The sequence below is a fragment of the Pelodiscus sinensis genome, chromosome 5 (assembly GCF_052426305.1).
Source record: "Pelodiscus sinensis isolate ZL-2025 chromosome 5, ASM5242630v1, whole genome shotgun sequence".
NCBI lineage: Eukaryota > Metazoa > Chordata > Testudines > Trionychidae > Pelodiscus > Pelodiscus sinensis.
The window spans coordinates 30,832,429-30,857,892 of NC_143056.1; the positions used below are offsets into that span (position 1 = coordinate 30,832,429).

At 45.5% G+C, this 25,464-nt stretch overlaps 1 protein-coding gene across 2 annotated transcripts in view; it reads left to right on the plus strand.

Annotated features, from left to right (window-relative positions):
- Positions 1 to 366: 366 nt before the first annotated feature.
- TRIP11 (thyroid hormone receptor interactor 11) overlaps positions 367 to 25,464 on the plus strand; it is an 85,373-nt gene continuing 60,275 nt past the window's right edge. For both annotated transcript variants that reach the window (XM_075926705.2, XM_014578874.4), the window contains exons 1-6: positions 367 to 827; positions 13,856 to 13,932; positions 16,425 to 16,535; positions 18,420 to 18,698; positions 19,288 to 19,356; positions 23,413 to 23,578. In XM_075926705.2, the coding sequence (XP_075782820.2) occupies positions 689 to 827; positions 13,856 to 13,932; positions 16,425 to 16,535; positions 18,420 to 18,698; positions 19,288 to 19,356; positions 23,413 to 23,578 (841 nt within the window). In that variant the 5' untranslated portion in view covers positions 367 to 688. The remainder of the gene's footprint in view (positions 828 to 13,855; positions 13,933 to 16,424; positions 16,536 to 18,419; positions 18,699 to 19,287; positions 19,357 to 23,412; positions 23,579 to 25,464) is intronic.

Sequence of the window (25,464 nt, forward strand, 5' to 3'; positions counted from 1 at the left end):
GGCTCCCCAGGGATCGGGTCCGTGTGGAGCTGGCGGGGCTCCCCAGGGATCGGGTCCGCGTGGAGCTGGCGGGGCTCCCCAGGGATCGGGTCCGCGTGGAGCTGGCGGAGAGGGCCCGCAAGGGAGAGCAGCCGGCCGGCCGCAGGTGAAATGGGACACCCCGGCCGAGCGGCCACATCTGTGTGGCGCGGCGGCAGTGGCCCTGGCGGACTGTCGGAGCCGATGAAGCAAAGGCTCCGGCGGAACCTGCGTGCTACTCTCCTAACACCAGTGGACACACGCTGCTCGGCCGCCGCTATCCCGAGCGCCTTTGCTGCCTTGTACACGTTCCAGTAGTCGAGGTGCCGCTCTAGGCTTACGCAGCGAATCTCTATGGTTATGCGGGGCGTCTGTGTGGGCTCGGAGCTGTCATGGCTGCCGTCGAGGTGGCAGCGCCTAAAGCAGCCGGGAGGAGCCGCTGACGCCGCGGTCAGCGCCGGGCGGGAATAATGGCCGGTGCACTGGGACTCCTTCCCTAGGCGCCTGCTGGCACTGGTCTTTGCTGAGCGGGCTTGGTAGCAGGAGCCGGCTCCGAGCAGGCTGCCCAGCGCCCGCAGGAGGCAGCGAGCCGGGGCCGGGCTGCTCCCGTGTGGAGGCCTCCGGCCAGCTCTGAGGACCGTGTGTTGGGGCCTGTTCAGCAGCAGCAGCGATGGCGTCCTGGTTAGGGGGCTTGGGCTCGGGGCTGGGCCAGTCCCTGGGGCAGGTGGGTGGCAGCTTGTCCTCCCTCAGTGGCCAGATCTCCAGTTTCACCAAAGACATCCTGCTGGAGGGCACCGAGGAAGTAGGAGGTAAGAGAGGGCCGGTGTGTATTGGGGGGAACTGGGCGATGGGGAAGGATTGTCAGCTCTATGGGCTAAACCTTAAAAAACAACAAATAGTCTTGTAGCACTTTAGAGACTAACAAAGCATTTAGATGGTGGCATGAGCTTTCATGGGCTTCTTCAGCTCTATGGGCTGTAATGCTTTATATGGCTGTTAAGTACCATGTACTCATCTGTTAAGTACCATGTACTCATCTGTTAAGTACCATGTACTCATCTGCTAGGGTATTAATGATAATGAATAACAGTTGCTACATCTTTTAGTTATCAGTGGGGAAAAGGTTTATTTAGGACTGGGCCCTGCAAGACCACTTGAATGTAGAGATAAACATGACTGAGATTTTCAGTGTCTTACTGGAACATATCAGTCTAAAGAGAGAATTGCTACCTCTGTTTTCCCTTTTTTAAAAATAATAAATAATAAAATAAGTAATAATAAATAATAAAAAGATGTTTCCTGCTGATCAGAACAACCAAATTTTGCCCCTCTGTTTTTTTCTGGAGGAGCTATATGCTCTCTCCATTTTTTCCCCTCGGGTTCTTAATCTGTACAGACCACACTATGTGGGCTCTATGGAGAACAAACTTAGCAAAGCAAACCATGTATACATAAACTTATTTAGAGGTATATATTGAAAAAGTTATTGAAGTGTGTCTAGTTCCCGCTCTTGTTTTGTTGTCCTGAATTGTTGGATATGTATTAGGGTACTTGGTTGATTAGGAGTGAAAGCATATCATTCTTTGGTTATATCTTTGTTTATTCAGTTTATCTATAGTTTGGCTTGATCTGTGCCATTTAGAAGGAGGAAGTTTTGTAAAACTGCACCCTAGTTGCAAGTTCAGTGTTTTCCACATATGTATGTGATTCTAAATGTGACGTGGACACCCAGGCAAAGTTTTAATAGAGTTGGAACTTTTTTATTTATTTTAGAGTAATGCTCAAAGAATCCAATCAAAACTGGAGCCTCTTGTATTACATACAACAAATACGAAAATGAAGTTGTTGTCTGAAAGAGCTTACAATTTAAAATGATTAAAAGAGATGAGAAATAAAAGGGATGCAATGTGAAAGCAAAATGATCAGTTCAATGACAAAAACACAGTTTTAATTCTGACTTTGTGTTAGTATTTTTAACTTTTCCAAGGCATTTAAGATTTATAAACTAAACTTTTGACTTTTCCTGTTATAGTTTATCTTCCTAACATAATGAAAATATACATACATAAATATACTCATAGACGTAACCATGAAACAAAAGACAGGACTATGCAGCACTTTAAAGACTAACAAGATGGTTTATTAGGCGATGTTAGTCTGTAACTTAAAACAAGTGGTCTTATTAGTCTCTGAGGTGCTACTGGACCAATCCTTGTTTTTATAAATTAATATAGTTAACAATGCCTTTGGAAATGTGGTGTTTCAGCTCAGTGAGAATTCTTTCCATAAATATTTGTTACCTTTTGCCAAATGGAGCTGGCAGCAGCCAGGATTGGGTTCAGTATCTATGGCTCAAGCCCCTGCCCAGTAACTTGGGAAAATTACACATCAACCCAGCTTTCTCTGATAGGCAGAACTTTACTACTTGCATAGAAAATAAACATTTGATGAAGGGAGGGAAGTTAATTAGGGAAAATGCCCCATTTAGAATTCATAATGATAAAACTCTGACCAGGACAACCCCCTCAGCGTTAATGGGGCAGTGCCTTCTGCCTCATGTTATTGAGATTGACAACCAAAAGTTCTTTTTCTGTGCCCCTCACTGCATTCTCACCATACCTTGCTCACAGTGGTTGTCCTTGGTCAGTGAAGACCCCACATCATGTGAGTTTACTCAGGGAAGAAAACACTTTACTTGCTCCACCATCTGAGCACTTGCTCTGGCTGGCCGCCACGCCAGCCACTCATTCGTCCCCAGGGGAAACCCACTTTTCCCCCTCCATTCACCCTACTAGCCACTGTTCCTTACTAGTCACCTTCTGCCACCTGCCTCTCTGCTGTGACCTTTACAAACCTGTTAAGGTTTGCCCCAGCTCTGAGATTTTCAGTTTAGGATGTGCAGAAACATAATCTCACGACAATGATTATCAGCTCTTTTGACCACTTACAATAACAAAAGGCTACAAATTGAGCCTATTTAGCTCTGTCTTTGAAGAAAAATAGAGGAAAAGGTTAAATCAGACCTCCCCTCCCCCCCGTTGTTATGGGGTGCGAAGGTTTAGGGAGAGTCCACTTCTCTTGCCGTGGATACTTTTGTCACTTTGAGCAGCTTAGCTCTAGCTCAATGGTCACCAACCAGTAGATCAGGATCTACTGTTAGATCTTGGAGCCTTTCACAGGTGATCCTGACTGGTTTGGCCGGGAGGCTATCAAGTGCTGGCACTTTGTCTGCCCGTCTCAGTGCTGTTTCTGCCCTTTGCCCTGGAGCTGTTCTTCTCCTCCCTCCTCCCCCGAGCCTGTTGATGCTGATGTCTAGGTGCCCTTTCCCTTACCCTGTACCTCATCTCCACTGAGGTGGAGGGGGGGGGGGGAGGCTGGGATGGAGAGAGATTACTGGCCGCTTTTGGGAGTGGTGCAGGGCCAGAATAGGGGTAAGCCTGACTTATTCCCCACCACCCAGATGCCATCTGTGCCCAGCTGGAGCCTGCATTCCAAACCCCAGCCCTGAACCCCTCCTGCATCCCAAATCCTGGCCCTAGCCCTGAGTCTCCCTGCACCCAAACTCCCTCCTGGAGCCTGCACCCATCTTGCACCTCAACTCCATGCCCCAGGCTCAGCTGAGAACTCCTCCCACACTCCAAATCCCTTAGCCCAAGAACAGAATCAGCATCCCCTTCTTCCACATTCCAGCTTTTTGCCCCTAGCCTGATAAACGTGAGGGAGGGAGGATGGAGTAAGCAGGGGCGGAGCCTGAGGGAAGGGGTGGGCCAAGGGTGTTTGGGTTTGAGGTAGATCCTGGATTGCATTTAAATTCAAAAAGTGATCTCATGCTTAAAAAGGTTGGAGACCCCTCCTCTAGCTGCTAGATATCATTCTAGACAAAGTAATGTTAATGTAAACGTTAGGGATGTTAGATGTCATGTATTTTAGTAATTGTATCAACACAACAATTTTTAGCAGTTACACAGTTACTAAAATACTCCCTGGGGGTGGGGACAGCAGCTAGTGTGCTTCCAGCCCAACTCCAGGGAGCACCCTGAGTTGCTGCCTCCATATCAGAGGCGGCAGCACGGGGTGGCAGGCGGAGCTGGTCCACGAGGGTAGCTCGTTTAAAAATTGGCTCCCAGCACAGACTGCCTCTTGCCTGCCAGCAGCACAAGGTGGCAGCAGCCCCTGTCCGCAGGGGGCCTGAGATCCCTATGGAGAGAGGTTGCTCCTGTATCCCCTGTCCACAGGAGGACCCGAGCGCCCCCGCGGACAGAGGCTGCACCTGCATTCCACAGAGCAGCTCCTGTTTGCGGGGGGGGGGGAGGAACCTGCTGCGGACAGAGTCTGCACCAGCATACCACCTATTCTCCTCATTCCCCTTCTGAAGTCTCTCCCTTTCACAGCTAGCTACCAGAGGAATACTCATTCAAACTCTGCTTACATCTAGAACCAGATAGTGGCTATGATTGGCAGTAGGGGTCGGGTCAGTCTGTATATATCTAGATACCCAATGTCAATGCAAGTAGTGCTTTCCTGAAAAGGGACAAAAATTCTCCTTTCTAGTCGTGTAAATCTCCTGTTTACAGAGGTTACACGTGCGAACATACTCATTTGATTTTTCTCTTAATATTCTTTTGTCATGTTGATAGAAAATCCTAGGTATGTAGATCTCAAGAAAAAAGTGGAAATGATATCAGTCACAAAAGCTGACTTCCACTGTACTTTGGATGCTGATCTGAACTGCTTCTAGTAACTTATGCTCCCACATTAGCTGTATTCTGCAATAAGTGATGCCTGTGACAGCACTATAAAGTCAATACCCTACTTCTAAGATCTGAGTTGTTTTTTCATCTAGAATGTTGAAATAATTGCACTAATAAAATGTGAAATGTTTATTAAATCTGAGATATCCTGTTCTCAAATTCCCATTTGTGTGAAGGATGCTAAACTATCTAGTAATTTGATATATTGGCTTTTCCCTTCAAAAAAAGATGAATAATAAACAGTGTACTGCAAGCAAACTCTTCTGGACCCAGAAATGAAAAGCATGTTGTGTGGTTTACTCCCCAAATGTGCTCGATCTCATTGATCATAGTGAACTCTTGAATTTCCGTTTTTGTCTTTGCAGGAGTATTATAATGAGACTTTGTCAAATGTATTGTTCTGTGAGTTAGTAGACTTACTTCTAGAGAGAGAGTAGGTTCCAGTGCTGTTTATGAGCTGTTCTCTTTTAGTAAAGATGTTCAGGTACTGCATACGGAACATTTTTTATCATCTCATTCCTTTCCTTGCCATATAAATCCATTTGCATCCCTTACAAGACAATCACATCTCTTACATTTGACCATCTCTTGACTTCCAATCTTGTGCATAACAATTCTTGTGGAATATATAGCTTTCCTTAATATCTTAATTAGCTATTTTATAGACATAGAAGTGTAGTTTCAAATACTTGAGCCAGTGGAAACTCTCATCATCAATTGTTAAACATCAGGTAGAAGATTGCAAATGCAGCAAATCACCCAACATTGTTTGAGTTTTGAAAGATGTAAAGTGTGAAACAAGAGGCCTGACCTGTACATCTTTTAAAAGCAATGACTGTTCTGTAGTAAGAGAAAGCTTTAATGTTGTGTCTGGTTGCTAAAAAAGGGGATCCAAGATAAATTGTGGTACAGTGGTGAACTTTATCTGTTTTCTAGGGAAACTAATCATATTGTCTAAGGACAGAGTACAGTATTATGATGTTGTATTAAATATATCATATGGTCAACTCAGATTTGCTTGTGTTAAGGAAAATCTGCCTTTCATATTTGTCCTTGGAAAAGTTAATAAAAGTGCAAAAAAGTGACCCATTGGACATAACGTATTTGATTTTAATGCAAACCATCACGTGGGAGTATTAAGAAAAACAAGAAAGCATTGTGTAAAGGAACAAAGTCCTGGTTTGGATTAAAAGTTTATTCAGCAATAAGAAACAGTCACATAGAATTAGATTCCCAAAGGCACTCTGGCCACAGAGAGGCTGGGTGGCAGTGCCCCACAGTGTGGTGGAACATAGGGATAAAAGTGCAGTCAATTAACCGATAAGCCACTCCCCTTTCCGGTAAATTTTTTAGCAGGCTGGCTAGCAGCCTGGCTCAGTCCTTGCTTGTGCTGCGTCCAGGACCTACCCCTGCTGCAGCTCTGCATTTAAAGTTTATTAAGAGTCAGGCAGGCAGCCTGGCTCAGTTCCAACTCGTGCCAGAATGGTATCAGAGGCAGCAGCGTGGGGCAACAGGCAGATGATTCGTGAGGGGAGCTGGTTTTTAAACTGACTTCCCTCACAGACCAGCTCATGCCTGGCAAGCTGTGCTGCTGCCTCTGATACAGAGGCAACAGTGCAGAGTGTCAGGGGGCTGCCTGGGAGTGGGGCAGGAGTGCACTGGCTGCTGGCCCACCTCCAGGGACTACAGGCAGTCCCCGACTTACACGGATCCGACTTATGTCGGATCCGCACTTACGAACGGGGCTTTTCTCGCCCCGGAGCTCACGGGCGGCGGGTCGCCACCCGTGTCCTCCGGGGCGAGAAAAGCTTCTCCCGGTCTCCCTGGTCTGCTGGGGGGGGGGGGGGGGGGGGAGGTCCAGCAAAGCTGCTGGACCCCCCCAGCAGACCAGGGACATCCGAGCAAAGCCGCCCAGGTGGCAGGAGTCCCGCTGCCTGGGCGGCTTTGCTCATTTGCCCCGGAGCAAAGCCGCCCAGGCAGCGGGACTCCCGCCACCTGGGCGACTTTGCTCCTGTCCCCCTGGTCTGCTGGGGGGGTCCAGCAAAGCCACTGGACCCCACCAGCAGACCAGGGACACCAGGCGCCCAGGCGGCGGCTTTGCTCTGGTGTCCCTGGTCTGCTGGGGGGGTCCAGCGGCTTTGATGGACCCCCCCCAGCAGACCAGGGGGACAGGAGCAAAGCCTTGGAGCACGCCCACAGCGGTCCCGCTGTGGGCGTGCTCAGCGGCTTTGCTCCCCGTCTCCCTGGTCTGCTGGGGGGGGGGTGCAGCTAGTGCCCCCCCCCCCAGCAGACCAGGCTTTTCTTGCCTACCCCTGGGGTAGAGCATCTGGGGGCTGCCGGGTTGGTCCCGCAGTGCCGCTCCGGACCAACCCGGCAGCACCCCAGCTGCTCTGCCCCAGGCGTCCTGATTCAGCTGCTGCTGGTCAGTTTCAGCAGCGGCTGAATCAGGACGCCTGAGGCAGAGCAGCTGGGGTGCTGCTGGGTTGCTCCAGTAGCACCTAGGAGCCACGCTACTGGAGCAACCCAGCAGCACCCCAGCTGCTCTGCCCCAGGCGTCCCCAAGTCAGCTGCTGCTGAAACTGACCAGCGGCTGACTCCAGGAAGCCCGGGGCAGAATTGCTCTGCCCCAGGCTTTCTGGAGTCAGCCGCTGATCAGTTTCAGCAGCAGCTGTCTTGGGGATGCCTGGGTTTCTTAAATTGAATCTGTATGTAAGTCAGAACTGGCATCTAGATTCAGCCGCGGTTGAAACTGATCAGTTTCAGCAGCGGCTGACGCCAGTTCCGACTTAAGAACCCCAAGCGTCCCCAAGTTAGCTGCTGCTGAAACTGATCAGCGGCTGATTCCAGGAAGCCTGGGGCAGAGCAACTCTGCCTCGGGCTTTCTGTAGTCAGCGCTGGTCAGTCAGTGCTGGTCTCCAGCAGACCAGGGACACCGGGAGCGAAGCCGAAGCCACAGCCGCGGCGGGGTCCCGCGCCTCTGAGGTTTTGCCAGAGCAAATTGAAATTGACCAGCAGCGGCTGAATCAGGACGCCTGGGGCAGATCAGCTGGGGTGCTGCCGGGTTGGTCCAGTAGTGCCCAGAGCGGCGCTGCAGGACCAACCGGCAGCGCCCCAGCTGCTCTGCCCCAGGGTCCACAACAAAAGCCTGGTCTGCTGGGGAGGGAGGGGGCACACTAGCTGCGCCTCCCCCTCCCCAGCAGACCAGGGACACGGGGAGCAAAGCCGCAGCGGCAGCGGGGTGCCGTGCCTCTGAGGCTTTGCTCTGGCAAAACCTCAGAGGCGCGGGACCCCGCCGCGGCTGTGGCTTCGGCTTCGCTCCCGGTGTCCCTGGTCTGCTGGAGACGGTCCCCAGCAGACCAGAGACACCGAGAGCAAAGCCGCAGCAGCAAAGCCAGAGCAAAGCCTCAGAAGCGCGGGAACCCGCCGCTGCTGCAGCTTCGCTCCCGGTGCCCCTGGTCTGCTGGAGACGGTCTCCAGCAGACCAGGGGCACCGGGAGCAGCTTTTCTCGCCCCGGAGGTCGAGGTGGTGGATCGCTGCCTGCGAGCTCCGGGGCGAGAGAGCCCCGTTCATAAGTGCGGATCCGACATAAGTCGGATCCACGTAAGTTGGGGACTGCCTGTAGTTGAGTATCCGATAAGAATTCATGAGGTTATTCAACTATTCAGTTAACTGATATTTAACATCCGTAGTGGGACATCAGCAGTGCAGTGGGATTGGACAGCAGGACCGGAGTCAAAGCAGTTAATTGGTTAAGCACTGTCATTTAACTGGTTAACCATTTTAACATCCCTATCCTGGAGGCACCTAAATTTCAGAGTAAAAGTTTCCTTGGTGCCTATGTGTCCACTTTTGAGTATGTTCACTGTGCCTGCCTCCTTTTAGACTAGTGGTTCTCAAAGTGTGGTCCAGGGACTACTAGAGGTCTCTGACCAGCTTGCGGGTGAGCCCCAGGCTAAGGGCTCCCTTGCCCCTGTATTGGTACTACAGCCCCATGTGGTCCCCCTGCGAGGTTGGAGCACCAGCTGCCTGTTGTGGGGGGAGAGCCTCACAGGATGGATCCACCTTGCAGGGGAAGTAAGCAGCTCCGCATGATGCTGCTCCCCGTCCCTCACCTGAAAGCTTTCCCTAATGCTGCTGCCATTGGCCAGAATCATAGCAAATGGGAGCAGCGGGGGCAGTGCCTGTGAGCACAGAGCCAGGAATGCACCCCCCCCCATCACCTTTATGCCCAGACCCCAAGCACCCTCCTGCCAGAACCTTGCACCCCCAGACTATTTTTGTGCCTCCCTCACTACCAGACTCCTCCCTTTGTCCCACTCTTGGACCCAACCTCCCTCTCAGATCCAAACCCACTCATCCCATCCTGCACCCATTTTGTCATCAAGGGTGTTTAGCTGGTGGTCAGCAGAAATGTCTATATTGAGTGGGATTGGCCACAGGCCAAAAAGTTTGAGAACCACTGCTCTAGACATGCAGATGCCTATCTCTCACCTAAGCCCTGGTGCAGTTCATGAAGAGGAGAAGGTAGGTGTTCACTTCCCTATCTTGTGGAGGGGAGGGGGGCCCACTCCAGTAGGTGAGTTCAGAGGCTGCCCACCACTTTGGGTAAGGGTTCTAATCAAAATCTAGCTGAAGGAGAGGTGGTGATGCTGCTGCTGCATACTCTACAACTTTAATCCCAGTAATTAGAACACTCATCTGGGATGTGGGAAGTCCTCTGTTCAAATCTTCTCTCCCCGTCAATAGAGGGGGCAGTCATAGGCAACATGTGTGAGGAGTATGAGGGGCATGTACCCCCAAATGCCATTGGTGGGATGGGCAAAGGACTGGCCAGCAACTGGCTGAGGAACTAGTGGGTGGGATGTGAGTATGCTTGCAGCAGGGGTTTCAGCCTTCCTCCACTCACTGATAGAGACAGGCAAGCAGAGTAACAGCCCCAGCTCACAGCTCTTCTCCAGCTGCGTTGCTCAGGGAGGGGCAGGACCACCCTGCACTCACCTGTGGGAAGTGGAGCGAAACAACCTGGGGCCAGGTAGCTCCACTTGCTCTGTTGGTGTGGGCGGACTCCTACTGCTGGCACTGGCTTTCAACCCGTCTTTTCTTCATATGCATTGGAAGAGGAGGATGGCACAAGTAGGAGAAGTTGGGAGAGGATGAATAGGAGCAGAGCAAGGTCAGGGACTGGGGCAAAAGGGGGTTGCCATGGCTCTTCCCCAGGCTGGGAAGATCTTGTGACTGGTTCCCACCTCTCCTTACCCCTCTGCACCAGATGCCCGTGGGGGAAAGTTGAACCTAGATCTCTCATAAGCCAGATGAGTGTTCTAACCACTGGGATAAACATCATAATGAGGTCGGTGGTATTTTGTGTGGAGTTAGGTGCCTGCTTAACTCATTCAGTCAAGAAACACCTTGGGTACCTAAGCAGGGCATAGCTGTACCATAGCAGCAGTGCAGCAGTAAGATCTCCCATGTAGCCCTCTGCCAAAGAGCAAGAGCTCTCCTGTCAGCATCATTAAACCACCATCGCAACAAGTGGTGATAGCTGTGTCAGCAGGAGAGAATTTCCCTCTGACATAGCATTATCCATGCCAATGCTTTTGTTGATGAAACTTACCCCCTGATTAATGTATTTTTTCACACCCCTTGAATGACAAAAGTTTTACCAACAAAAATATTAGTGTAGACCTATGTTGCCTTATGCGTTGTTTAGGGAGCCTTGGTATCTAACTCTGTCTTTATGAATCAGTGTTGTGATTTTTATAGGTACCTAGAAATTAGGTGTTATGACATTCAGTGTCATGCTGTCTTAAGTCCCTTTGTGTAACTAGCTCAAAGTGAACAGCCATAAGGAAATTTTAAATATTGTGGGGGAAGTGGGCTAATGGAAGTGAAGGATATTTTCAATAACATTTGACCCTTGGTAATGGTAGAGAACACGTTACCCAATTGCCCTAAGTTAATTTTGGTAAAACTGTGAGCAGTTCCAGTTGAATTTAAACACAGTTGGGGTAGGAAATAGAACTGGTAACATTATGACAAATTACATTTGTATAAATGTAAGGTAGTGCAAACTGATCAAAATAGACTAAATATGTTATATAGAGGTGAGCTCTGAATTTTACATTGTGCTCAGTAAAGAGGAAGATCCCCCATCACACAACTGCAATAAGGGAAAATGCAAATGAAATACTGAATTGCTTTAAAAAGGGTTAAAATCATGTAGAAAATATTACTAGCAATATACCTTTGTTTATAGCAGGAGTGGGCAATAATTTTTGATGGGGAGCCACCCCAAGAATTTGGAGAGTGGTTGAGGGCCGCACTCTTCCATGGTATTAAAGGAGGAGGTTCAGAGCCTGGGATGGAGGTTGAGTACAGAAGGGAACTTGGGGTAAGGGTTTGGGTGCAGGAAGGAGAATGGGATCTGAGAAGGAGTTTGGGTGAAGGAGGCAGTTGTGACCTAGGGCAGAGTACAGGCAGTCCCCGAGTTACGCGGATCGGACTTACGTCGGATCCGCAGTTACGAACGGGGCTTTTCTCGCCCCAGAGGACGGGAGCTGCGGAATGCCCAGATGAACCGCGGTCCCGCCACCCGTGTTCTCCGGGGCGAGAAAAGCTGCTCCCCGTCTCCCTGGTCTGACCAGCAGACCAAGGAGACGGGGAGCAAAGCCTCAGAGGACGCCCGCAGTGGGACAGCCCAGGCGCGCCGCGGTTGTCCCGCAGCGGACGTCCTCCGCGGCTTTGCTCCGCGTCTCCCTGGTCTGCTCGGGGGGGGGGAGGGGGGCGCAGCTAGTGTCCCCTCCCCCCCAGCAGACCAGGCTTTTCTGCTCACGACGCCTAGGGTGGAGCAGCTGGGGCGCTGCTGGGTTGGTCCCGCAGCGCCGCTCCTCGGCGCTACTGGACCAACCCGGCAGCACCCCAGCTGCTCTGCCCCAGGCATCCCCAAGTCTGCCGCTGCTGAAACTAACCAGCGGCTGACTACAGTAAGCCTGAGGCAGAGTTGCTCTGCCCCCGGCTTCCTGGAATCAGCCGCTGATCAGTTTCAGCAGCAGCTGACTTGGGGACGCCTGGGGTTCTTAAGTTGAATCTGTATGTAAGTCAGAACTGGCATCCAGATTCAGCCGCTGTTGAAACTGATCAGTTTCAGCAGCGGCTGAATCTGGACGCCAGTTCTGACTTACATACAGATTCAACTTAAGAACAAACCTACAGTCCCAATCTTGTACGTAACCCGGGGACTGCCTGTACTGGGGTTCAACATTTTTGGATGTGACCTAGGGTAGGAGGGGATTGTGATATTGGGCAGGAGATTGGGGTCACAGATGTGGGAGGGGATATGGGTGCAAGAGTGGGGCAGAGGGTCTGGATATGTGAAGTAGCAGGGCAGAAGTGGGGGGCAGAGGGTTGGGGAAGGGAGGGGCTGGGGTGTCAGAGGCAGGCTCTGGCCAAGAGATTTACCAGCCTGCCTGCAGAGCTAAAGGCTTGCAGAACTTAAAATGTTTCTGCCTGCCTGGCCATGTGCTTGAGTGAGTAACTGAGCAGGAGAAGGGGGTTGTACTTCATGGCTGCCTGTTATTCAAACAGGCAGCTCCCATTGACCAGTTTCTGACAAGAAACCAACCAATGGGATTGCGCTGGGGGCAGGAACAGCATCTGAATCTTCCCCCCCTCCTTTCAGGTTTTTAAATAGAAAATGCCCCTGCAGCAGCGTTCTGAGTGGCATTTGGGACGAGTAAGGGAGCCTGCCTGGGGCTCCCTGTTGCCTCTGCGAGTCGGATCCTGTGGCTTGGCAGGCTGGATGTGGCCCATGGGCTGTATTTTGCCCAGGCCTGATTTGTAGTACTATGCTATTCTAATTTTGGTTATCTCCCATCAAGAAAGGTGTAGCAAAATTGAAATAAGCTCAAAGAAGTGGGCAAAAAATTTAGAGGCAACATGGGATTTATATTTTGTGTTTCAAAAAATATGATAGGAGTAATTTCACTGAAGTGTTTACAATTATAAAGGGTACAGAACATTGAATATTTAAATGGTTTGAGATCAGAATATTAGTCCTAATGAAATAGAAATAAGTTTACAGTTTAACAGTTGATTCCAAGATTTATAAAAAAGCATAAATAATGGAAGATATTCCACAATCTGAATTGACGAGGTTGTAATCTGTACAATGTTTTAAAAGATAGAAAGGAAAAAAACAACTAATACATATTATTACTCCATAAATGTATCTCACCAAATAAAGACTTTAAAATATTACCTTAACCTCTTTACACCTAAACCAAGATTTAAATAGACATACTGAGTGGTTCTCATTTTACAGTAGTAATTCCTAATCAGGTACTCTCACCTTCTCATCTCTGAGTAACAAATATATTATACCATGAGCTTTCATGGGTAAAACCCACTTCATCAGATGTGTTGGAGTGTTATTACAGAATGCAGAGTATATATAAATGCACAAGCAGTTACTTGACAGTGTAGCCATTCTTCTACAAAGGAATGTTATTACCCAATTCCACAGGGAAACTGGAGTTCATTTACAAATTTGATGTTATCAACTTGTGCTTAAATAAAGATATTAATTGGTTAACATACTACAATAGCAATTTCCCCTGCTTTTGATATTCAGATTTAGATATCAAAAAGCTATGAATGGGACACATCCAGCCTGACTCAATTAGCATCATTAACACTGGCCCTACAGTTGACAGGTAACTACTTTTGCTCATTATACAATATATTTGTTAGTCTCTAAGGTGCCATGGAACTGCTCATTGTTTTTAAAGTTAGAGACTAACACTGCTACCCCTTTGAGACTTCTCATCATCATTGGAGGTGAGCCACATCCACTCTGATTTGATTAGCACTAATGTTAAACTGTCTTCTCTATCTTTTTTTTTTCCTCCTTCAGCATCTAATGAAGTGAGTTGTAGCTCACAAAAGTTTATTCCCTAATACTTTTGTCAGTACCACCAAACTCGGTTATTTTTCTCTTTACCTGAGAATATATATTGCGTGTCTTCCTGTGGAACTGTCACAGCCAATTCAGATGAGCAAAATTTGAGATTTTTTTTTTAATTTTTAGATGCACCAACAGAACACCAAGTATCCAATTCTAGGCTAAGAGAAATAGAAAGTGTTAATGCAACGCAGAGATTGGAGGTAAGCTATTCTGGAATGCAGATAATTAGAAGAAATAAAGATACACTGATTGGGGTAACTTCGATTGTCTCTACACATTAGAAATATGATTTGAAAAATGCTCACTCTGATAAAATCTAGAAAAGAAGATGACATTGGAGTTTAAATGCCAATTTTTCAGCTTGGTGACCATCCATCATCATATTCAGAAGGCCGGATATGTTTTTGGGTATGAACTGCCAGCAGCCTGCCACACTCTGGAAGGCAGAGATACAGGACAGTGGATAATTGGTTTTCTCATTCCAGAATGAACTACTAGATCCTGCTGCTATAAAACCAGGCAGGAAAACACCTGGGGCTAATTAAATAGATTGCTCCCTCAGGCAAGTCACTCAATACCTGCAGCCAATTAAGGCCTGCAGTGCCACTTTAAAAGGGCTCTTCCACACAAGGAAGAAGGGGGAGACAAAGAGTGACAGACAGGAAGGAGAAAGGGAGGAACAAGGAGAAGTTGTGTGTGTTGAGAGCTGGTTACCAGGTATCAAAGGGAGACGAGAGAGAACCAAGCTGCAGTCTCTGGTAGCTGACCCCTCAGTCAGATGCACACAGGCGGACCTTCCAGGACACAAGAATCAACCAATAATGGTTAATTAGAAAAAATAAAGAATCTTTAAGTATCAAAACAAAACTACAGTTGCAAGCATAGTAAATTGGCTAGATGGAAAGAGCCACCATTTGATATAGATTCTCAGGGGAAACCCTTGGGCTGTAAGGCTTAGTTTCAAAAGAGAAAAAGAAAAACCCTTAGAAAATTCAGACATGGTTTCCAAACAAGGAAAACAATAAACCCTGACAATCTAAACTTTTCACTACTTACTCATTGTAAGAAGTCCGTTCTTGGAGAGAGACGCTTCTCTCATCTCCCTTAATACCTGGAAGAAACTGCTCTGATTTCGAACAAAGAACAGAGAGAGTAAAACCCCTTTTTTCCAGTTTGAAATTCCTACCTGCATTGTTATTGGCCGACTGCCCAACACCTTAGCTAAGTACATGAATTAAGCCCTTAGTCACCAGGTGCTGGTCAGCACTCCTGATTGTGAAAGGTTATTTGGAGAAGTGGCCCAGTGAAAAAGCTGCCAAGCCAGAAGGAAAACAACCTTGACTTCTGCTGCTACTTTAGGGTCCCTGGGCTGAAATCCAGAGGAGTGGACGGGCCCGGGTTCCCCCCAGACCTTACCTGATGCCAACACACAGCCTGTCTCAAGAAGGGAGACCAGGACTATCAAAGTGTTTTCACCTCAAAACCATGGACTAGCCTGTGATGAGCAGGGCTCGCCAAGCTGCGGCGAGCCCTGCTCACCAGCCGCACTGTTCAGCACGCTGCGCATGCGCAGACCGCGCTGCGGCATGGTGCCGGGCTATAATCTACTAACCTGTGGCAAGTAGATGACCTAAATTGTCAAGCCCTGGTGATGAGTGTGGCTCACTAAGCTGTGGACCCTGCCTCCTGTAAAGAGAAAGGGGCTGTGTATAGAACCATAGCTAGTCTCTGAGGCTGCTAATATCTGCTGGTATTGCAAGACTCACAGGACATATCTGTGTTGTAGATTTATCACCTCTTCCTACTAGGGATATTAAATTTAGAATAGTTAATCAGACAGTTGATGGGATTTCCATTGACTATTCAATTAGTTGATAAGGGTGCCTCCATCTTGAACAGTAGCAAGAGCCCAGCAGGGCTCTTACTATTGTCCAAAAGTGGAAGCTCCGCAGGGAGTGTGGGGCTAGTGGGGGAGTCCCCCACTGGCCCCATGCTGCCTGTGGGGCTTCTTTTGAAACGTACAAGAACCTTGCCAGGACTCTTGTACATTTCAAAAGCAAAATCGCAGCAGAACCATGAGAGGAGACTGCTTCAGTCCCCATTTGCACCGTTTTCTGCTGTGCCTCTACCTCCCCTGCCCCCCTGTGGAGACAGTGCTAATGGGAACTGGCTTTTAAGCCATAGAGGCAGCAAGCAGGAGGGAAGCAACTAGTCACATCACTAGTTGGCTATCCGATAAGCTTATGCTTATTGGATAGTCGACTAGTCGCTTACATCCCTGCTTTGATTGACTTTATCACTCTGACTTTGTTCTTGTCGGACAGTAGGACCTTGAAATGTAACAATAATCTCTGACTCTGTAATGGTCTTAAGTCCAGGTTTATTGTAAGTTTCAAAATTTTTGACTGATAAGGAGATAAATAGATGCTTTGTGAATAGCTGTGTTTGCATTTAAGATCTGGCTACAAATCAGAACAAATTTAGAAGGTGTAATTTCTGGCGTATCACCCTCAGTATCACATTTTTATATGCAGTATTTTAAATGAAGAGGCATTAAAGTTTGAAAAAGTGAAGTAGGAGAACAAGGAAAGTCTGCAGCATGGTTATTTTAATTTTTCTCCCATTTACCAATTCCATAGAAACATAACATTTAGTTTTTATGTTTATTAATAGTCGCTTTGCACTTTTCTAGAATGAGAGACTGAAAAAGGTTTGCAGTGATTTAGAAGAAAAGCATGAAGCAGCAGAGCTTCAGATAAAGCAGTTGTCCATAGAGTACCGCAATCAGCTGCAACAAAGAGAGGTACAGTGCAGCATATACAATTTGAGGCAATATATATCTGTGTTTATTAACAAAAATATGCTATATTAAGTTTGTTTTTCTGGTAGTTAATATCTGTATGTCTTCAGTAAATATATAATCTCTAAAGAGGAAGGGCAAGCAGTTCGTCATGGTACAAAGTACAATATTGTTCATCCTGCCATTTATGCTGTTGCTCATTTATAAATGTATAGATTGTTTCAGTTACCAACATAATGCATACAAATCATAACACACATCAGTTTACACTTAAATCTGCCAGATGACTCAGTATAATACAGCTAATGATCTAATTAGCCTCAGAAATGTCTTGGCTGATGCCATAGTTTCTCCCTATTTTATTACCACTAAGGAATAACAGGGAATATTAATCACCATATATTATTAAAAATCATTTTATAATTCTAAATCGTAATTTTTGGAAGGATAGATAAAAGGAGGCAGGTCTCTTTTCTTGTTCTTTCAGATGTTCATTTGGTTACATGTGTAGACTTAGAGTGGAACAGAATTATCAGTCACAGCTCTGGAAAGTGGCTTGTTCGGTATATAAAATAACCCATTATGTATGCAACTGTATACAGTGAGATTTTAGTCTTCCAAATTAGGAAAATATTTATAAAACTTGCTTTTACAGAATATTCTTTCTGCTAAAGCCTGTCTTTGAGACATGATGCACCCACTGAAGTCAGTGCTGATCTCCCAGAGTATGTCTAGACTGCATCCCTCTGTTGGCGGAGGGATTACGCAGATTAGGCAGGTCGACATTGCAAATGAAGCGGGGATTTAAATAGCCCGTGCTTAATTTGCATAAAAAAAGCCGCCATTTTTGCTGACTCAGCACTTTGTCGGAAAAAAGGTGGCAATCTAAAGGGGGATCTGTTGAGAGAGAGAGTCTTTTCCTGTAAACATCCTTGCAGGAGGCATAAGGGATCTGTCGAAAAAGGCTTTCTTTTCTCGATAGATCCCCCTCTAGTCTGTTGCTTTTTGCTGACACAGTGCTGAGTCAGCAAAAACAGCAGCCACTTTTTCTGCAAATTAAGCACGGGATATTTAAATCCCCACTTGATTTGCAATGTCGACCTGTCTAATCTGCATCCCTCTGCCGACAGAGGGATGCAGTCTAGACATATCCCCAGTGACTTCAAGGAGAGCAAGAACAGACTCTTGATTTGTACATGCATAGGAAACGACATATTGAGGGTGGAAAAACAACATCTGGATATTTGTAATATATTGTCCATTCTGTATCTTAGTATAAATACTTTTATCCAAGAGTGACTTTTATAATATAGTATGTTGTAAATGCAAAACTTTGAATACATTGAAAAACAGGAGTATAAAAATAAACTCAATTTCAAAATGAAAATAAATAACTTGAGGAAACCTGTACTGGTTGTTTTTTATTTTCATCTTTAATTTAAAAAAACACCATTTTTTTATATTTAATGGTGTTGTGGGACTTGGCACTTGGAAGCCTTGCTATAGAATTTAGGTATAGTTGCCTGCTGAATATCCCAAAATCTTTATTTACAAGGGAAGCATTCTTTTTAATGGTCAGTGCTTATTCTTTGCTTATATGGTGTGTTTAGCTTATTAGTTGTTACATGTAATAGGAATAATTTTTGCAAGCAATTATAAAGCAAAGCTCTTGTAAAAGAGGCCAATCAAGAACATTCTCTCCATTGAGCTGGAGAGAAAATGCCTTTTATTTTTGTTTTACTAATGAAAGAATAAGGAGACCTCAGTATGAGGTCAGATGAGTATACAAATAGGAGGTTTACATTTTATTTGTTTACAAAAGATAAAGTGAATATAGTTTGATATTTTCTTCATACTAAAATCATGTACTATATTCTGTATATTTAGGTTGAAATCAGCCATCTAAAAGCTAGACAGAATGCACTGCAGGAACAATTGCAAAAGTTACAGTCAGCTGCTCAGTCAGCACAGTTAGGACCTGGTGTTATGCCGCCAACCACTACACCAGCTTCCTTTGTTCCTGTGGTTAAACATCATTCTTCAGGTTTTCAAGGAGATGACATGGACTTTGGAGATGTAATCTGGTCCCAGCAAGAAATAAATAGATTGTCCAATGAAGTTTCTAGACTTGAATCTGAGGTTGCTCACTGGATGCAGATAGCACAGGTAATCCTTCCTTATATTTAGTACATTAAGTGAATTGATCACTCTTGAAATCAGTCATGTTAAAGTTCATGGTCAGCAGATATATGTAGAGAAGTAGCATTTAAGTTAGGGGTGTCAATGTGTAGTCAACTATACAATTAACTTATAAGCACGGAGAGCTCGGACCCCCCAGTGTTCAGGGGCTGCTGCCACCTCGCACTCCTGCCCCGATAGAGAGGCAGCAGCAGGGGATGGCAGAGGGTTCCCTGGGAGTGGGGCCAGGAGTGCACTGGCTCTCAGTCCTGCCTCGAAGGACTATTGAATAGTCGTGTAACCACAAAAATGTGATGCGGTTACATGAGTATTCAATTACATGCTATCTAATGTCCCGGATGTAAGTTGACATAACTGCAGTACTTGGAGTGTAACAAATCCATATATCTGAACACCATACCAATGCTGACCTAATCCACAGTGGTGATACAGCTAATGTACTTACATTTTCTATTGTTTTAAATTTTTTTGCTGTTGAAGTGTTCAAAGGAAAATAAATCATTGTTTATCTCAATTTATTTTCCAAACTGAATTCTTCTTCTTCTTCTTTATCTAGTCTTCCAGAGTTCAAGGAACAAATAATGCTGATCAAAGTGAAATCTGCAAGCTGCAAAATATTATCAAGGTAAGGTGACAATTTTGACAAATCCACTCACACAAATACATTTTTTATGATTTGCCGCAAAACCACCAATCCTTCAAAAATGTACATGTGTAGTACTAATGACTTCAGTCATGCAGCTCAAAGTCGATACAATTTGTATTGACTACATGATTAATCGATAATGGCTGCTCTGCAGAGCTGCAGTGGGGGTAGTTCCAGGAGCCAACTTGAGCTGGGACTGAGCTCTGGGAGCTACCCGTGCTGTGGCTCTGCATTTCAAATATACTAAGAGCTGCTGGGCTCTTACCACATTTAAAATGCAGAGGAGCAGGGTCCCAGACCAGTGTTAGCTGGAATGCTTGATCCCAGCTCATGCCAAGTCCACCAGCCCCTGTTCACAGCGGCCAGCTCTGTCCGTTGCAAACAGAGGCTGCTTCGGTACCAGGCCCTGTTCGCAGAGGCCATGCGTGGCTGCCAGAGCAGCTCCCAGCTGGGACACCCACAGACAGGGGCTGTTGCTGGAGCAGCTTCTCCTAGCCTCTGATAGAGGCAGGCGCCACCGTGGAAATAGTGGGAGGCGGAGCCAGTTTTTAAGCTGGCTCCCCCTAACACCGTCTCATGTCTTTCTCCCCCCTCCTCCTTTGTTGCCTCTCACAGAGGCAGCGGGGGGGGGGGGAGCAAGTTGACGATACTTGCTAACATCCCTAATCAGGGCCTAAGTCCTTTGTTTAGTACAAAGTGTATTAGCATGTAATGTAATTGTGTTTGACTGAAATGTTGCCACATCACTCAGAATTTTTTTAAATATAGGAGATTAGCTAAACTAGTGTCTTTCAGGTTGGTTATACAAATGACTTATTACAGTATTAGAAGCTTGAATGTTTAAAGTTTGTAAGATTAAGGCCATCAAAAGTAGCCAGTGATTTATAGTGCCTAAATTTTTTGATGCCTGTGTCTGATATTTTGAGTTTGCTTTCCTTCCCAAAATCATTGCCACAGTGGGCTAAGTCTCTACAACTCCAAATTAAGTCAGTGGGAACTATAAGGGCGGCACACTACTGAATTTAAGGCCTTTGCTGGCTAAATTAGACATAACATTTTTTGTCTTAATTTGTAAGGTACATATTTTCTATATGTGCATATCTGGATGTAATTTAGCTCTGTTCTGTGTCCTGTTATTTTAAGTTAACTATTCTAACTTTTTATAAAATAATGGTAAAATAAAGTGAAATATAAATAATTGCTCTTACATTTCAGTGTATCGTCATTGTACTTAGCTGCATACTTTGTTACTAATTTTTATGTAGCCTTGTAAAGCTAAGCAAATACCTAGATGAATTGATATCCCCTCTGGAAGACTGGATATCTCAGGGATACGTACTCCTGGTTGAGAATCATTGCTCTAAATAAGACTCACAGAAGTTTGTATGAGAGCTGCAGCTCTTTTTACATACACTTTGTATTGTGGACCAGCCTGCCCCACTGCTTTCCCCACAGACACTTTGCTCTGTAGCTGAATCAGAAAATTAGTCTTTCTTTTGAATTCTGTGATGTACTGTACTGCAGGTCTCTCTGACTTCTTTGGGTGCAAGTTTAAGCCTTGTGAGAGAATCTCAGGGTTGTGGAATCTCTTCCAAGATGACCCCACTTTACAGAATTAAGCATGCTTTCTGTTAAGTAGGAGCAATCCAGTATTTTAATTTTTGTAGCCATCTATGGCAAGTGCTGATTTTTTTTTCTTCAGTACAAATGAATTGATCAGGATCTTGAGTTTTCTTCAAGAATAGTCTCAACTATTCTCCCTAGTGGGTCTGAATTTTCTTGTTGCTTACAGAGGAGAATATTAAGGTTAAAGTTGTGGGCTAACTTCTGGCTGTTAGTAAATTTCTATGCTTGAATAAGGTAAGGACTTGTCTGCATGGGAAGTTAATACCCAGCACGCCAAGATGTGAATCTGTAGGGCATCAGCTTGCCACACACTAACTCACCATGTAGACATTGCTATCTCTCAGTAAAAATCCTGGCGGACTGTGCAGAATACTACTTGGGCATTTTTCACTCCACTATAGTAATGTCCTTATGGTGAGTTAATGCAAGGCAAGCTCGTGATCTGTCGCTTCACATGCTGGCTTGCTAGGCACTAATTTGTCATGTGCACAAACCTTAAGTTGTATTTTTGGTGAATTAACACTGCCAGCTATTGCTAGGGCTAAATGTTTTTGGTTTCAGTTTTGCATTACTGTACTGTCGAGCTGCAAGATGTATTTTTGTTTCAGTATTTGTAAAGTTCTTAAAATATACGACGTGCTGTATAAGTGTTAGCTAAGCATTTTTGTTGTTTATGCAATAATCTTCAGTGTGAGCACTTCCAGGGACTTGAGAACCTAAAGGAAAGATAAAGGGCCTTAACGTAACTGGTTATTAACTGATGCTATGGGTTGCTTTATCTGAGAGTGCGGGGGACGGACGTACTGTGGGATATGTGCCATTATTGCCATACTTTGTGATATAAAGATCAGAGTAGAAGTGTACATCCATGAGACATAGCATGGTATTTTACAGAAATGGTAACACACATTTTTTGTTATTTTCTCAATACAGCCAACAAGAAACGTCTGTTTACTTGGCATCCCTGACATTGTATCAATAGTTAGTTTCCTAATTAACATAAGTTCTCCATCCAAACAAAATATTATCTGAACTTTCATTAACAGAGGTTAGGGATTTTTTTTGTCTGCCATTGGAACAAGGTGGTAGATCTGATAATACAACTTATTTAATATGTGAGCTCATATTAACCTGATTATAATTTAACTTTGGCTGTGTTTACACTATGACAAGGCTGTATCGACACAGTCCTGTTGGTAAAAGTTGCATATGTGAATGGTATTTGTCTGAACTTTTGCTGACAAAATACGTCTAACTCCTGCAAGCAGCTTTCACTTCGTTGGCTGGAGAGCACTGCTGCTGACAGAGCAGTGTCAAAGCAGCTGTGGCAAAACTTTTGTCATTGGGCGATGTAGAGGGTGTAAGTACTTGTGAACAACAAAAGTTTTGTTGATCAGTTGAAAGTGTAGACCTGTGGTCACCAACCGGTTGATCGCAATCTACCAGTCTATCGCAAGGGCTCTATGAGTCGATCTTTAGCTCCTTCTGGACAACTAATTTTGAATTGGGACTCTTTGTGGAGCAGCTGCTCACGGAGCAGCAACACAGTTGAGTAGCTGTGTTGGGATCTGTTGGGTCGGGAGGGCTGAAACACCCTGGACAGCTGGCTGTGGGGGAGGAGGCTGCGCCGCGCTCCAGCTGATAGGGCTGCTTTTCCTCTGCTCCAGCCCATGTGGAGCATCATGCACCCTGGCTGAGCACCATGGCCAGCTGGTTAGGCAGCTGCTCCTCTTTGCACCAGCCCAGCTGCCCTGCGCTCAGCCCGGGGAGGCTGCGCCATTCTCCTGCTGGCCAGGAAGCCTTTCCTCTTTGCTCCAGCCCAGCTGTAGCGAAGCACAGCCTTCCTGGGCTGAGCGCGATGCAGCTAGGCTGGAGCAAAGAGGAGTGACTGCCCAGCCAGCTGGCCGTGGTGTTCAGCCTAGGTGAAGTGGCAGTGTAGAGTGTATAAGGTCTGAGGATAGCAAGTGATGGAGAGGAGGAGAATAGAGAGGGCGGAGCTTCAAGGAAGGGGTGCAGTCTCCGAGGGGAGGGGCAGTAGATCTTTACTTGTTCTGAGATTTAAAAAGTGATCTTTAGTGTAAAAAGGTTGGAGACCACTGGTGTAGACAAAGCCTGGAGGAGTGATAGTGAGATTATGTGTATGTGAGTGGAGGAGGAGAAAGTTAGATGACTATTTCTAAATGGTATAGTCTCCTGTGAGTCTGAGATTATAAATTCTTTGATTTGGGGATATTTTTTATTGTAATTTGTACCATGTCAACCACATTGTTTGCATAAACTGATAATTTTTAAACAGGTATTTTTTATTTCAAGTGTAAAATATTTGGCAGTATCTTTGCATATGCAGAAAAATATTCTTTTAAAGTTTGTGTCTGCATTCTAAATATTTTTTCCAATTATACTTTTTAGGAGCTGAAACAGAAATTAAGTCATGAAATAGATGAACATCAGCATGAGCTTTCAGTATTACAGGATGCACATCGACAGAAACTAGCAGAGATAAGTAGTCGGCACCGGGAGGAGTTAAGTGAATATGAGGAGCGAATTGAAGAACTTGAAAATCAATTACAGCAAGGTATTTATTACCCTGCAATCATTCTATTTTATTGGCTGCTACCATCAGCTTTTATGCGGAGTGAACTTTATTCAGAATATCAAATGCACATGAAGATGAGCAGTGTACTTGCTGTCTAATACATTCATATAGACTTAGCAAATCTTTAGTTTGGTTATAATTAATTTGAACACGTTCAATTGCATTTTGAATGCCTGTTCTTCATAAGAAATGCATATGTGACTTTCAGCTGCCCACCATGCAGATTCTGGTCTAGATAGTAAAAAAACTCTTCAGGTCTGTTTAAATTAATTTTTCCGAACTATGGAAGTTCTACTTTTGGAATGCTTCTCTCCTGCTATTCTTAATACACTAGAGTTGAAAACTATCTGAGAAACAGATATATTTCTTCTCATATTCCTTGTAAAATCTTGAGTAATAACTTGTCCCCTCGTAATCTGCTTGCATCCATTTAGAGTGGAATTATTCTCAGGCAGGTGGTATGTTCTAAATCCATAAATCCAACATATGGTTGATTGCACTCCAGTGTTGATTTGAAAAAAGACTGCAGAGTAAAGAATATTAGAAAAAGGTTCTCGAGACAAGTAGTAGATACTAAATGGTTCACTCACTGAATTATAAGAAGTCAGACATGATGGTGATGTGGGCTGTATAAATTCCTGGTTGGATGACTTGGAAGCTAGAACACTTGGTAGCAACAAGTGCCGTAGTTTATCTGTGTTTTTCACTTTTATGTATCCAAAGATATCCTCGTACAAGTTTGTATGTCTTGGGCTATGTCTAGACTACTCTTAAGTGTTGAAAGGGGATATATAAATTCCACTGGAATTTGCATATCTTCTTGCGATCTCACTTTTGAAAGCAGAGCTTTCGAAAGTGAAAGTCGTCTGGAAGCAGTTTTTTTCGGCAACCTCCCTTTTTCGAAAAGCCGCTTTTCCTCAAAAATTAGGTTTACGTGGCTTTTCGAAAAAGGGAGAGGGTTGTCAAAAAAGGGAGGGAGCTGCCGAAAAAACGTGTCCAGACGACTCTCACTTTCGAAAGTGAGATTGGAATTAGATATACAAATCCCCATGGAATTTGCATATCCTCTTTCGACATTCTACATTTTAGCATAGTCTAGATGAGCCCTTATTGAGTCTCTTTTTGAAGGGGCATCATTTACAAAATCCTATCCAGAATTTGTAAGTTTGTAATTGATTTGTCAAAGCCTTGCCAGCCACAGAGTGCATGATATTCTTTGGAAAAGAGACGTACTTCTAGTGACCATTGTCCCTTCCCAAATGAAGGGGAAACTCCATCATCGATAGTGTCCCCTCAGATACAGAGTAGGCAAAAGTACCATGTAAGAACTTTGAATTCTCAACCAGAAATGGTAGGGAATTAACTCATGGTATCTTAATGCCTGTTAAAATTGTTCTCTGTCTTCTGACTACTTTCAAAACAATCCTTTTAGTCTTGGATAAAGTCAAAGGCATAAGCCACTAGGGATGTAAGCAAGTACTCAATTACTCAATAAGCATAAGCTTATGCTTATCAGATACTTGAGTAGAGTACATGACTACTTGCTTCTTCCCCTGCCTCTCTTCCTCTGTATGAGAGGCAACAAGCAGGGGAGAACAGAGGTCGGTGCTGGGGAAAGCTGACTTAAAAGCGGGTTCCCACCAGTACTGTCTCCACAGTGCTGCCTGCCTCCCCTTTGCTGCCTCTGATAGAGGGGGCAGGATAAGGGAGGCTGTTGTGATGGGGGTGAGGTAGGGAGGGAGCCAGGGCTGGCCATGGAGCGGGGCTGCTGTCAGAGCAGCCTCTGTTCATGACAGCTGAGGCTGGCCATTTGGCTCTTACTATATTTAAAATACAGAGGCGCAGCAATCCTGGAGCTGGCACGA